Source organism: Giraffa tippelskirchi, chromosome 3, assembly GCF_054371585.1.
Source record: "Giraffa tippelskirchi isolate mGirTip1 chromosome 3, T2T-mGirTip1v1.2.pri, whole genome shotgun sequence".
Lineage (NCBI taxonomy): Eukaryota > Metazoa > Chordata > Mammalia > Artiodactyla > Giraffidae > Giraffa > Giraffa tippelskirchi.
Window position 1 is genome coordinate 96,203,557 of NC_137277.1, and position 13,262 is coordinate 96,216,818.

Consider the following 13,262-nt stretch of genomic DNA (forward strand, 5'->3'; position numbering starts at 1 on the left):
AAAATATGTCCTTTAGAAAACACAAATTAAGAAATTATTTGAATATGATATTGATTTATAGTTGTGACTTTCTGTTTTGATTTGTTTGCAGTGATTATTATTTCAGTTGGCTCACATGGGTTACTGATGATCGAATATGTTTGCAGTGGCTAAAAAGAATCCAAAATGTTTCAGTCTTGTCTACATGTGATTTCAGGGAAGAATGGCAGACATGGAACTGTCCAAAGGTATGTTGTATTAAAACCACAGAGGTGTATTTCTGAAGATAAAAGTACAAAAGTGGGGACTCATCTATAGCTAACATTTTATATTATAAAGCAGAATTACTGCATTCAACTGATTGCTTTGCAAAAAACACTATTTTAAGGTTCGTTATTTGTGTTAAACAAGTAAGATACCTTTTGTTTTCTCGAATGACTTTAGCATTGAAACTGAATTGAGAAAAAGATTAAATGACAATGCCATACTGGGAAAATCAGGTATCTGGTTTTAAATTAGGATGGAAGTCCATCCTTTTGAGATTATAAAATTGTCAGTCCAAAAAAGCATAATAATGATGATGAAAACATAAGATGGATCCATTAAAGAAGTAGATGTGTTCTATTCAAAAGAATTAGAGAAAATGCAAATGGTGATGTTTGCATTTGCAAATGCAAACGTTCTATTCGATGTCAAAATTGAAAAATAAGAATTCCAAAGTAAACAAATATTATCAAAGGAAAGCTAAACACTTCTATTTGAAAATCAAAAGTAGGTAACAGAATAATATGAAACAGATTTAATTATCCTGCTATCCTGTTATCTTTGCAGAGTGCTCAATACTGTGCTAATTTTAGGGAGAAAAAACTTAAAAAACTAGGCACAGATTTATTGTTGAGTTTTAATTGTTTTTATTGCTCAAATCCAAACATACTCTGTTGAATTAATGAGTCAGAAAGCTACTTCTCCAATCAGAAAGCTTCAAAATAGGCCTGTTCATAAGTACTCATATTAGAGACTAAGAAACACAAAATGTTTTCTTTAAATAGGAAATTTGATGGGTACATTTCATGAGACATCTAATTATGAAGAAATGTTTCATTAAACCAAATATAGAATAAAGCTATTTTATAAAGTAAGAAAAAAAGCACAGAGCAATCAAAGTAAAACACTAAATTCCATCTAGAAATTAGGACATTATGTTTTGCAAGGAAAAAGTCATATGAATCTGTTTGGAAATATATCAGGACTATAATAGTCAACATTACTCAGGCTAAAAATATTTTTAAATCACTACTGTGTCTGTAAGAAGCTTGACTAATTTTGATGGAATATGCTAGAAGCTTATTTTTATCTTATTTATGTTTTGATATACAAAGCAGGAAGATTTTTGGCATTAATGCAGTGTCATAGGCAAAAAGAAAAGATAGAATAAATTTAATTTTTCTAGTTAAATAAAAACAATTGGGTAAATATATTGTTAATGTCTTCATTGAATCTCAATACTAGGAATTATTGACTTAATTATATTAGTTTATAAGATTGGTCATTTAGATAAAATTTTTAGCTCTTAAAACTAGGCATTTAAAACTATAATTGCATTTGAATTTGAATTTCTAATTTATCAAATCTGAGACAACTTAATCCAAACTGACAGAACGTATAAGATGCTCATTCAATGAGATGTGGAATTCCCTGGAATATAAACTTTAGTTTTATGGCCAAAATCAGTGATTAAGTTTAGAATACCAGGTTTGAATAACCTTAAAATTTCAAAACAACTGCAGTTTCGAAATAGTCTGGTAAGTACATGGAACATATTTTTCAGATTTAAGAACAACAGAGTTGAATTTTCCAGTAACCATACTTATGACTGATATGCGTGTGTGTGTGTGTATGTGTGTGCTTAGTTTTGAAAACAAACAACATTTAAGGTTAAGAGACTTGGCAACACTTTATTCATGTTGGGAGTCATACCCAAAACAAAGAAGCAAAGGAAACTGGCAATAATTACTTGTAATATAACCGGATTGATAAATTTATAATTTAGGGGAGGAACATCCTTCATAATATTTTTCTCTGCAAGAGAATTAAAATTAATTTTATCTTAATAGTTAAAAATGATGAATAAAAACATTTCACTCTGTTAAGTCTTATCTTGTTTTTTCTGAAACACTGGCCTATCCCTATAAGAGAAAATCCAAACTATGCTTTTAAAATTTATTATTCCTTTGCTTTTTATGACAATGCACTCTCTCATGGTTCTCTTTCTAGTTTACTGTTTCTTTCTAGCTCTTCCTCTTCTGACTTTTCTAGAAATCTTATTATTCTCCAAGTTAATGCATTGGCAAGATAGGCTATCTGCTGTAACAATAACAACAGCAAAACCCCTCCACCGGGTTAATATGATAGGTTTGCACATTCATGTAACCATCTAATAGTAAGTCCAGGTAAGTGAGAAACAGTGAGGGTGAGGGATGGGTGCTCTGCTCCACAGAGTCATTCAGGAACCCAGGTTGATAACATTCCTGCTGTCTTCATCCAGTAACTTCTGAGGATATTCCAATGTTATTCAAACCTGGTCATCAACATCCAGCTAGGGAGTGAAAAAAGAATGGAGGATATGTATGAAAGGGTTTTATAGGTTAGACATAGAAGTAGCATGCCGGAGTCCAGCTCCAGCAGGTCCAGGGGTTCCCTCAGGATGGACGGCGTCGGCGATGCGAATGAGAAGACACAGCGAGTCTCGGTGTTTCCAAGTGTCTTCCAACTTTATTGTTTTTCAAGACAGCTTTTATATTTTTTGTGGTATATAGAAACAAATGTAACATATAGAGTCATACCAATTCAGCTTAATGGGTATATCTTAATGGGCCTATCAAGTTAGCTCAATGGGCCAGCAGCTTCGACCCTCATCGAAGCCGTTTGCATGTCTTTAGTTACAAAAAAGCCTCATTTTGTTTACATCATCTTCTGGCCTGGTGGCCTGCTAACACCTTCTGACTCTCTATTGATAAAGGTTGATCAATCAGAACACTTTTGTATAGGGCATATCAGGAAAGAATTCATCAACAGGAAGTTTCAAGGTAAAACCTGTTTTTGGTAATTTACTCTACACCTTAGAGCTTAACAGAAAAGAATGTAGTTCCATAAAGTCAAAGAACAGCAAGCTGAAGATCAGCTTTAAGTAAGAATCATCAGTTAAATCAACAATTGTCTTATTATTTGTATTAAAGCTAAACTTCTACTTATATAAATCTCTAACTATTATGCTTTTATTATATAGGCTAAATACGTTAAGAGTAAAAACATAGTGAGTAAATATAGATTAAGTAACAGTTTCATAAAGCAATATTTCTTATATTTCCTAACAAGCCTTTTTTCCTGCGAAGGGTTTTGTGCCCACAGGGGCTTTCTGTGTGGAGGCTCTCAATGTTATTTTATTATTAAGGAACAGCTATGCACATTAGCTCCAAAGGCACAGGTACATTTATTAAACAAACCAATGTTAGCGAAAGGAATTTAGATCAGCATACCCTATATCCCAGATAATTTTATTTAGGGTGCTACCATTCAGGGGCCTTCTTGATTTGAGGTTTCAGAATGATCTTTTTTACAAGAGAATCAGGAAAAGCCTTTTTTCTAAGTCACAGAAAATAAGAAGAGGTTTATTGTAGCAAACATCAGAAAGACAGATAAGGTGAGTGCTGAGGCAGCCTTCCGAGAATCCCTGAGGCCTGAGAAGCCGTGCTCAATCATTCCTCTTTCTCATGACTCTGTCATGGGTGAGATCTCGTGAGCTGGCTCCCGGCAGTAGCATAAGTTACTTTTGCTCAAAAGCTATGGGTTAGAACTTACACATGACCACATCCGGGTGGATGGAGGCCTGGGAAATGTAGCCTACCTGAAGTCCTCGGAAAACCAGGAAATAAATGATTGCTAATTATCTTAGTCTTCCCTTGTAGCTCAGACGGTAAAGAATATGCCTGTAGTGCAGGAGACCCAGGTTCAATCCCTGAGTTGGGAAGATCCCCTGGAGAAGGAAATGGCGACCCACTCCAGTATCCTTGCCTGGAAAATCTCATGGACAGAGGAGCCTGGTGGGCTGCAGTCCATGGGGTCGCAAAGAGTCGGGCACGATTGAGCGACTAACACTTCCTTCCTTCCTTCCTATCCCAACACTCTGTTACTCTCCTAGGTGATTTTTATCTAATACAAGAAAGTTTCAATTACCACTTGCCCCACAAAATCATTCTGAGGATTTGAACTTTTATGTATCTCTGGCTACATCTGTTCTACCCCACACTCACTACCACTACCTAGATTTGGGTCTTCAGCATCTTTTTTCCAAACATTACAATGTTGTTATTTGGTTGCTAAGTCATGTCTGACTTTTTTTGTGACTCCAAAGACTGTATCCTGCCAGGCTCATCCGTCCATGGGTTTCTCCAGGCAAGGATACTGGAGCGGGTTGCCATTTCCTTCTCCAGAGGATCTTACTGACCCAGAGATCAAATCTACATCTCCTGCATTGCAGGCAGATTTTTTACTGCTGAGCCACCAGGGAAGCCTCCCACTATGTTACCCACTTCTTATCTATTCTCTGTATCATGTTCACAATTATATTTTCCAAATTGTGATTTTGAAAACTTTCAAAGGATTTGTTATCCACAAAAGAAATCCAAATTTCCTAGTTGTAGCATAAAATTTTCTCCAAGATTTTGCTGATGCCCCTACATTCTCCCTTGTCTTCTAATTCTTTCCCACAGTCAGCCCCCACACAGCCATACTGAGCCACCTGTGGGTTTCTAAGCTAGCCTCATATATATGCTATTTATTCCATCTAGAATATTTTTCATTTAACTATTTATAAGATTCTATTCATTTTTAGGCTTATTAAGTATTTGTTCAATAAAGAATTTATTGTACTATCCTCAAGTATATACCACAAATAAGATTCAGTGCAAATTTTAAGATTTCTAGTGACTTTATAAGATTGAGGAAAGAAAAAAAAATTAACCTAAATTCCACTGGGAAATGCCTTTTTACCTACATGACAACACTTTGGTTTGTGGTAGGTCTCCACGGATATTGTCATAATTCCAGTCACTGACTTATGGAAAATTTAACCAGAATTATGAATGATTTGCAATAAAATACAGCCCTCAGATCATCCTTATGTATGCAGTAGTGATGTTGTATAAGATTTTGAATATAGTCATCTTCAACTCAAGTGTTTAGTTGGTTGACTAACAGTAGTACACCCTGACCAGGCAGCTTAACTTGTTCAAATGTCCAGATTATATTTAGGAAAAACTGACCTCTTAATACTATGTTTCATTTGATCTTTTTTTTTTTTCTCTTAGGCCCAGGAGCATATAGAAGAAAGCAGAACTGGATGGGCTGGTGGAGTATGATTGCTATCTTTTCCTTATCTTTTAATGAAATTCTCAGCTATTAAAAGACTGTTTGAAATGTATCCAAACTAGCACTACATGCTTTTATAGAAAAATAACAACGTAAAAAACACAAAGGTAGTGATCCCTTCAGCAATTTTGTGCCAGACAATTTTAATGTCCATATATCTAGAATTCTATTGAGAATGAATCATATACCTCATGTTCTGTTCTTAACTTTTTCAACCATCTCTCTGATATCTGTAATTAATATTGCTTCTTTAAAAATGTAATAAATATCACTTTTCAAAAGGGAACACAATCCCTGATTTGCTTAAAATAATCTTGATAACTTTTAGCCACTTGAATCCAGGGAAAATAATTACGTTTGGTATCCTTGGTTTAGAGACAACCCTACCTCTCATTATATTTTATATAAATAAATGAGTAGATTAATTTCATACATACCCATATTTATTCTAGTCTTTAAGTAAAGTGGTATCAGTTAGGGAAGTGTGTGTTTTGTTACAGTTTGTAACCATATATATGTGGATTATTTTGGATAGATTTATTCAGTGATTTATAAGGATTTTTGTGTAAAACTAAATCATGTTATAGGAAAACATCAATTATATCTTATATGAAGAATACGAAATAAGACAAATAATAAATGAATATTGTATGGATGCTACCATTTATCACAAATATGTGGTTGAATTCAACTAACATTTGGGTAAAAAAAAGAAAGGCTACTTCTGATATTTGGACACATGCAAAGAAAAAAGAAGCTCTTAACTAGTTTAACACATTAACCCAAGACAAGGGACAATAAAGAATTCAGAAGTAAATTCTGAGATGATAAGTCGTGTAAAAACTTAAATTAAGATGGAGAGCGAAGTAAACATCTTCAGGTACTGAAAATTATTTTTTGTATACTTTCCTGGATCCAACAATTTTAGTTTACATATATTTACTTTCTACCTTCAGTTAAAGGTACCTCAGTCTTATTCATTAACTAGAGAATTTTGTTGTGTTTGTTGGTCGCTCAGTCTTGTCTGACTCTTTGCAACCCCATGGACTGTAGCCCACCAGGTTCCTCTGTCCATGGACTTCTCCAGGCAAGAATACTGGAATGGGTTGCCCTGCCCTCCTCCAGGGGATCCTTCCAACCCAGGGATCAAATCAGCATCTCTTATGTCTTCTGCATTGGCAGACAGGTTCTTTACCACTAGCACCACCTAACAAGGTAACAAGGATAGGTGTGTAATTCAGGAAAAAAAAAAAAAGAAAATCCTATTTTATTTCACTCTTTAACATTGTATAAGTAATAGGAAAAAAAGAGAAGTCAGTGAAAGAACAGGATTTTCTAAATTTTTTGGATTCTAGGTCAACCAGAAGCTTGCCTTCCAGAGAGATAACTCCTAGATCAGCATTTGAAAACTTGAGAAAAGGGAAAAATTTAATTTACGAGTTCACTGTCATTATAGAGATTTCCTGTAAAGAATGAGAGAAGAAAGAATACTTGAAAATGTCTTTAGTTGTGTTCTCCATGATAATGATATAGCTAGAGTTTCTATAAAATAATATGAATGATGTAATTTTACAAATAAATAAACCAAGATACCAGCAATCTTATCAAAGACATGGTCTTAGGAATCCATACACATTTATTCTGAAAATACTGACACCATTTGGAACACTCTGAAATACTTTAAAATACATCTTTTGAAATCTGTTTATAAGCATGTTGAGGACAATTGTGTCTTGTAAATTTTTATAGTCTGTATAGCACCAGTCTTGTAATCCCAGCAAACAATAGCTGAATGAATGAATGAATTGCCTTCTAAAGTTTTAGAACATTGTTTTAAATACCCTCAGTGGAAGCACATACATGCCCTTTGAGGGAGAATGAGGTCTCTACATTAAATCAAAAGTCATGCCAAAATAAATTTAGTGAATAAATGGACTATATACCTGCAAAATATGATTTTACACTAGATCATTATACTATCTATAGCTTTAGAATTCTATTGGGAAAAATTAGTTTTCTTGTGTACTAATCTCAATCTCTCCAAATGTATCCAATAGTCACTAACTTTCTGAATATTAGAAGAACTGCAGAAAATTTTTTGAAGTGACAGTTTTCAAGAGTAAGTTCACACTTTCCCAAGGGAACTATTCTTAAGGGGACCATTCATTAGATTTTATACTTCCTGACAAGCCTTTTGGAGTCATGACTTTATATAGTCATAACTCATATGTCATAATGTGCTGCATAGCTTCCTTTGACCCATAATCAAACCAGTGGCTTAATAAAATTACTCAGAAATGACCTAGAAATATTTGTCTTTTGGACATCTGTTCAAATAATATTTATGAGGGTTTTAGATAAAGTGTATAGGCTAGTCATATTAATATAAATTTAAAGAGCAATTTTAGACCAGTTTTTCCTTTAGTATTTGTCAAAGAGGTTTAAAATGAAAAAGGCCTTCAGAAATCACCTATGAACTAGAAAAGAGACTAAATGGCAGTCAACCTATTAATTCAGGCAGAGAACTAGCAAATAGTTCCTTGAGAACTTTACTTGTCACCTCTTTTTCTTCCGCATGAGATATTGTGTCTTAATTTGGGGGAAATACTCTAATTTCTTCTTTGGTATTTTATCAGAAAAATAACAACAAATTAACTTCAAATAATTTTTTTTTTTAGTCCTGTGGAGAGCAGACAAAAAAGGAAGATTTAATCAAAGACTCTATTAATAGTATTTAATCACTAAAATGTGAAGAACAAATACTAAACACATAATGCTTAGACTGTAAAGCCACAGTCTTTTTTTTTACATCATTTAAAAATAATTAAGCCATACACTGCATCACATTTGAGTGTTTGGTGAAATCCTATGGCTCAGATAAATGAATGCTCTACTTGATGCTTGAAAGTCTGTGCTTTTGACTAAATGTGGACTCAGTTTAGGCATCAGCCTTCCATAAGCAGGTTATTTACCATCTGTTGCAAAAAATTAACTGGTGTTAAATCATCTTACCTTCCAAGAAAAATATTTTAAATGACTTTGTAAGTAGAGATGAGGAGTTTATCAGCACATCTAAGCATGATAAAGGGAGCTGTGAGGATGTCTTGTTAAACTGAGGACCACCTAGCGACATGTGGTTATCTAGGGCCCAGGCGTGACTTGCTGCCAGAGCACTTAACTCAGGATGCATTATGGATCTCACTCTGGCAGAGTGAATGCGGAAATATTTTACACTCTCTTTACCTCACCCAAGTTACCTGTTCATCTAAAGCATCTGTCTTGGATGTGTGCAATTAAAGGGGAGAAGATAACAGTCTTTGCCTAACAAAAATATTCTTCCTGTTTGCCTGATTCTAATATCTTGAAACATAATGTTCTGCCCTCTTACTTTCTATTTTCAATGAAAATGAAATTTTCTATTTTAATCTGGAACTAAGCCGTTTTTAGAGTTCCTTAATTTGCTGCAGATGTAAAGAGAGTATTTTTTTCACTAAGGTACCTTATAGTATTTGTGACCCCAGTTCCATTACAGTGGTTGAGACAATGTGGAGCCAATTTTCATCTTTCATCTTGATGGGGAGAGGGAGACACTGTAAAGTGTTTACTAATAAGCAATCGCTTGGCTGAGAGGGTGAAGCCTTGTTCTAAAATGAAAGAATGACTTTTCAGGCCACTACTAATGAAATTCCTTCCACAAAATTGCAAATCAGAATTTCCTATTCAGAGGCTTCCTGGCTTTCAATTTCACTGAGTCTATACACAGAATCCTACCAGGACTGGTCTTATGATTAGTGGAACAAATAAGAGGATCATGCAAGGAGACAGCAGTTTCTCATTATTCCATTTTTTATTTTATTAAAAACATCAATTTTATGCCAAAGAGATAAGGACACCATATTAGCTTCCTAGGGTGTCTGTAAAAAATTACCACAAACTTGGCTTGAAACAACAAAAATTCATTCTTTCATCATTCTGGAGGCTAGAAGCCCAAAGTCAAGGGGTTGGTGGGGCCATACTTAGATGTCTCCAGGAAGGAATCCTTTCTCACTTCTTCCAGCTTCTGGTCTGCTGGCAATCCTTGGACTTTCTTGGCTGGAGTTCCACCAGCTCCAACCCCTGCTTTCATCTTCACGTGACCCACTCCCCCGGGTCTCTTTGCACCCTCCTCTCTTCTTATGACACCAGTCATTGGCTCTAGGGCCAACTTGGATCCACTGTGATCACATCTCAGTTCTTAACCTTGATTACACCTGTGAAAATGTTATTTTCAAAAAGGTCATTATCCTACTCTGTTTGAGCTGTTCTAACAATGTATCCTACACTGAGTGGCTTATAAACAACAGAAAGTCATTTCTCACAGTGCCAGAGGCTGGAAGTCTGGGATGAGGATGCCAGCATAGTCAGGTTCTGGTGAGAGCTCTCTTCTGTCAACTTCTTGTTGTGTCTTCCATGGCGGAGAGCAGAGCAGGGGCAGGACACTCTCCGGTGATTCTTGTAAGTGAGCTAATCCCATTCGTGGGGCCTGTACCCTTATGACCTCATCGAATCCTAATTACCTCCCAAGGCCCTCACCTCTTGATACCAAGCACCATCTTAATAAGGGTTGAGTTTCAATATATGAATTTGGGGGAACATAAACGTTCAGTCCATAACAGTTATCTTCTGAGTTAGGTGAAAAAGAATTTGGGGGACACTAGTTAGATCCCACAGATAAAACAGAACACCATTCCATGTTCGATGCATGAGACAAGGGCTCAGGGCCGGGGCAATGGGATGACCCAGAGGGATGGGATGGGGAGGGAGGTGGGTGGGGGGTCCAGGAAGGGGAACACATGTAAACCCATGGCTGATTCATGTCAATGTATGGCAAAAACTGTTACAATATTGTAAAGTAATTAGCCCCCAACTAAAATAAATAAATTTATAAAAAAAAATAAAATAAAATAAAAAAATAAAACAGCGTCCAGAAACTAGTAGGTATTCAGTAAATATTTGTTGAATGAATAGATGACAAGTATTCTCTATTTTTGATGGGTTCACACTCTATTAAGGAAAATAGATACAAAAGTCAAATATCATACAGCAGTGTTACCAATAAATGAGATGATAGAAAAAAAAAAGTTACATTTTAATATCATTCAATCATAATCATGACTTTTATTTAAAAACATCATGTCAAATCACACATAGGACCATCATTAAAAATACCTACAACTACTTCCCTTGTTCTCATTTTGCTGTAAAGTGTGTCCTGGCAAGATGAGTGTCAGTAAATTAGGTGTTTGTAGCTGCAAGATACCAGTAGTCTTTTGATTGTTGTTGCTTGGACAATTGTAAAGGATCTGAATGTTTTAACACTGTCATGTGAAAGCACTCCTGCTAAGAAATCTAGTTTGGAATAACTTGTGGGAATATCTACTCTGCATGATGTAGAATAGCTCTTTCTTCATGGAGCCCTTTCACCACGTTACCATCCTTCCTCCACCCAATGACCAGGATAAAAAAGAAAACCAGCAAATGTACAATGAGTCTCTTTTTCTAATGGGAGAAACTACTAGCTAAAATCTGATTTTAGGACATTTGCAGGACTTTAATTATCTGTACCTTTCAGGATGCTGAGTTGTAACTTGCTCTGTTCAGGACACACTAGACCTGTGGCAGAAACTCCTAGGTCCTTAAGCAATTCCCTACAGGTGGTAAGCATGGGCCCTGGGAAAAGGTCAGAGGTGAACAATGAGGTTTGGTCTGCTCCCTAAGCTCAAGGAGTAACCTTTCATTGTCTTATCATTGGTTACATTTTTCTCTCAAGTCCAGAAGTCCCTTTCTGCCATTAAAAGCTGTGACTAGCAGTTCGTGATATTTTAATCTTTAAAATGTCTTTATTGTGTCATCAGCATTAGGTGCTTGACATCAAACAAATTAAGAATTAAAAGAGGCTATTGGCATTCAGAAGAGTCACATTTTGGTCATATATAACATTCTGAAGCTTGACTTGGTTAAACATCAACGTTCATTTGTGATTTTTTTTAACTATGTCAAACCACATAATCTCAGAATACAGAAATTCAAACTAAGCAATAATTAACCCAAGGATATGTAGTAGCAATTAAGCAGTAGTTCGAATGTATAAGTGCCTGTTAGAAGCACCAGAAAAGCTGTCCATTTGAAAGGATGGAATCTAGGGTGTGAGTGCCGGAAGGTAGGGGAGGCATGACTTTCTGATCCCGATAATTGTAACTACACATGCTTTTAAAAAATCAATCATTTTAGTTTGGTTTGTCTCCTGAACATAACCTCTGTTCATTTCTTTCAGTTCTTTGTTTCAACACCAGTATTCAGCCATGATACCATTTCATACTACAAAATATTTAGCGACAAGGATGGCTACAAACATATTCACTATATCAAAGACACTGTGGTATGTTCCTTCCAAGATTTATCTCCTGAAAGATCATTCACTTGAGGTTGCTCAAATAACGCTCAGCTTCACACAACATAATGTTTGTCTTTTTATAGGAAAATGCTATTCAAATTACAAGTGGCAAGTGGGAGGCCATAAATATATTCAGAGTAACACAGGATTCACTGTAAGTATTGCATGAAGCTTGATGCACCATTCAGGTTTTAATTGGCACTGATGGACGGATGAAATCTACAGCACCAATGCTTTCAGTTAAGAGCATTTTTGTTACTTATTCTAAAGTGTAATTCAGACAACTGTGGTTTCATTAAAATTACACATTCTTTAATAATTGGTCAACATAATTTCCTTTTTTGGAAAGAGCATTTAGTAGGTGGTTATTTCTCTTTTGATAGTTGGTATATAATTACATTAAAAGTATACAAGTTTTAGAATAGTTACTGGTCTCAAGACAAATTTTCCCTCTATCACTTGAAGCAATAAGCTAGATTCAGAAGTCCATGAGGGCAGCCCCCTGATAAGAAACATTCTTGCAGTGATTCATTGTTGTATAAGTTTGAGATTATTATTGGTAATAGCTTTTATTTATTAAGTGATTGCTGTGTACCACATAATATAAAGTAGAAATGATGATCCCAGTTTTACAGATGAGAAAGCTGATACTTGGAAATTTAATTAACTTGGGCAAGGCTACATAGTTAGTGGTAGAACTAGGATTTAAACCTAAAATATATTAAATCTAAGATTCTTATTATTAACCTCAACATGGGGCTTCTTTCTTCTAGGTCTTTCCTTTTCAGTCCATCCTGTGTACTGTCTAAATAAACCATCTTAAAATAAGCATTTTTCATCAAACATCTCTAATCAAGAACGTGTAGTTTTTTTTTCCCCTTTACGTCTAATAAAGTCCGAATCTAGGACACTCTCTTGTAACTTCCCTGCCATTAGCTTGAATTCTAAGAGCAAAAGAGGAAGATAATTAGTCCAGCTTCACTAGATAAAATTTTTTTAGAAACCTATTGCCGATCCATGGAATTCTTTGAACTGTCAGCAAAGGAGTTTTGCCATTACATGGAGCAGCCATTAAAACTGCCTGTGTAAGATGAGTGACAAGATAAAACCTAATGGGAGATTTCAGGAATGATATATTTAGGAGGTAGGGGAAAACTGAAGGCAGGAAGACCCTGGTATGGTCATAGTCTAGGCCTGAGGTGACAGAAGCCTGAACTAGAATAGTGGCAATGAAATGCAGACTCCCAGAGAAAACTATGTCTCCATTTTTTTTATCTTTGGAAAATGGGATAGTGCCTGGCACAAACCAGTTAAGTGAATGGGAAGAAGGGTAGACAGACAGTGAAGAGAGACAGAGGCTGAAAAGGTAAGTCAGTGGCTGTGAGGGAAAAGGGAAGGGAAAGAGGGAATGTGGACTCTGTTC

At 35.4% G+C, this 13,262-nt stretch overlaps 1 protein-coding gene across 3 annotated transcripts in view; it reads left to right on the forward strand.

The window, feature by feature from the left end:
* FAP (fibroblast activation protein alpha) overlaps positions 1–13,262 on the forward strand; it is a 105,380-nt gene that overhangs the window by 59,867 nt on the left and 32,251 nt on the right. For all 3 annotated transcript variants that reach the window (XM_081581594.1, XM_081581596.1, XM_081581595.1), the window contains 4 exons: positions 92–227; positions 5,346–5,390; positions 11,720–11,824; positions 11,923–11,993. In XM_081581594.1, coding sequence (XP_081437720.1) covers positions 92–227; positions 5,346–5,390; positions 11,720–11,824; positions 11,923–11,993 — 357 coding nt within the window. The remainder of the gene's footprint in view (positions 1–91; positions 228–5,345; positions 5,391–11,719; positions 11,825–11,922; positions 11,994–13,262) is intronic.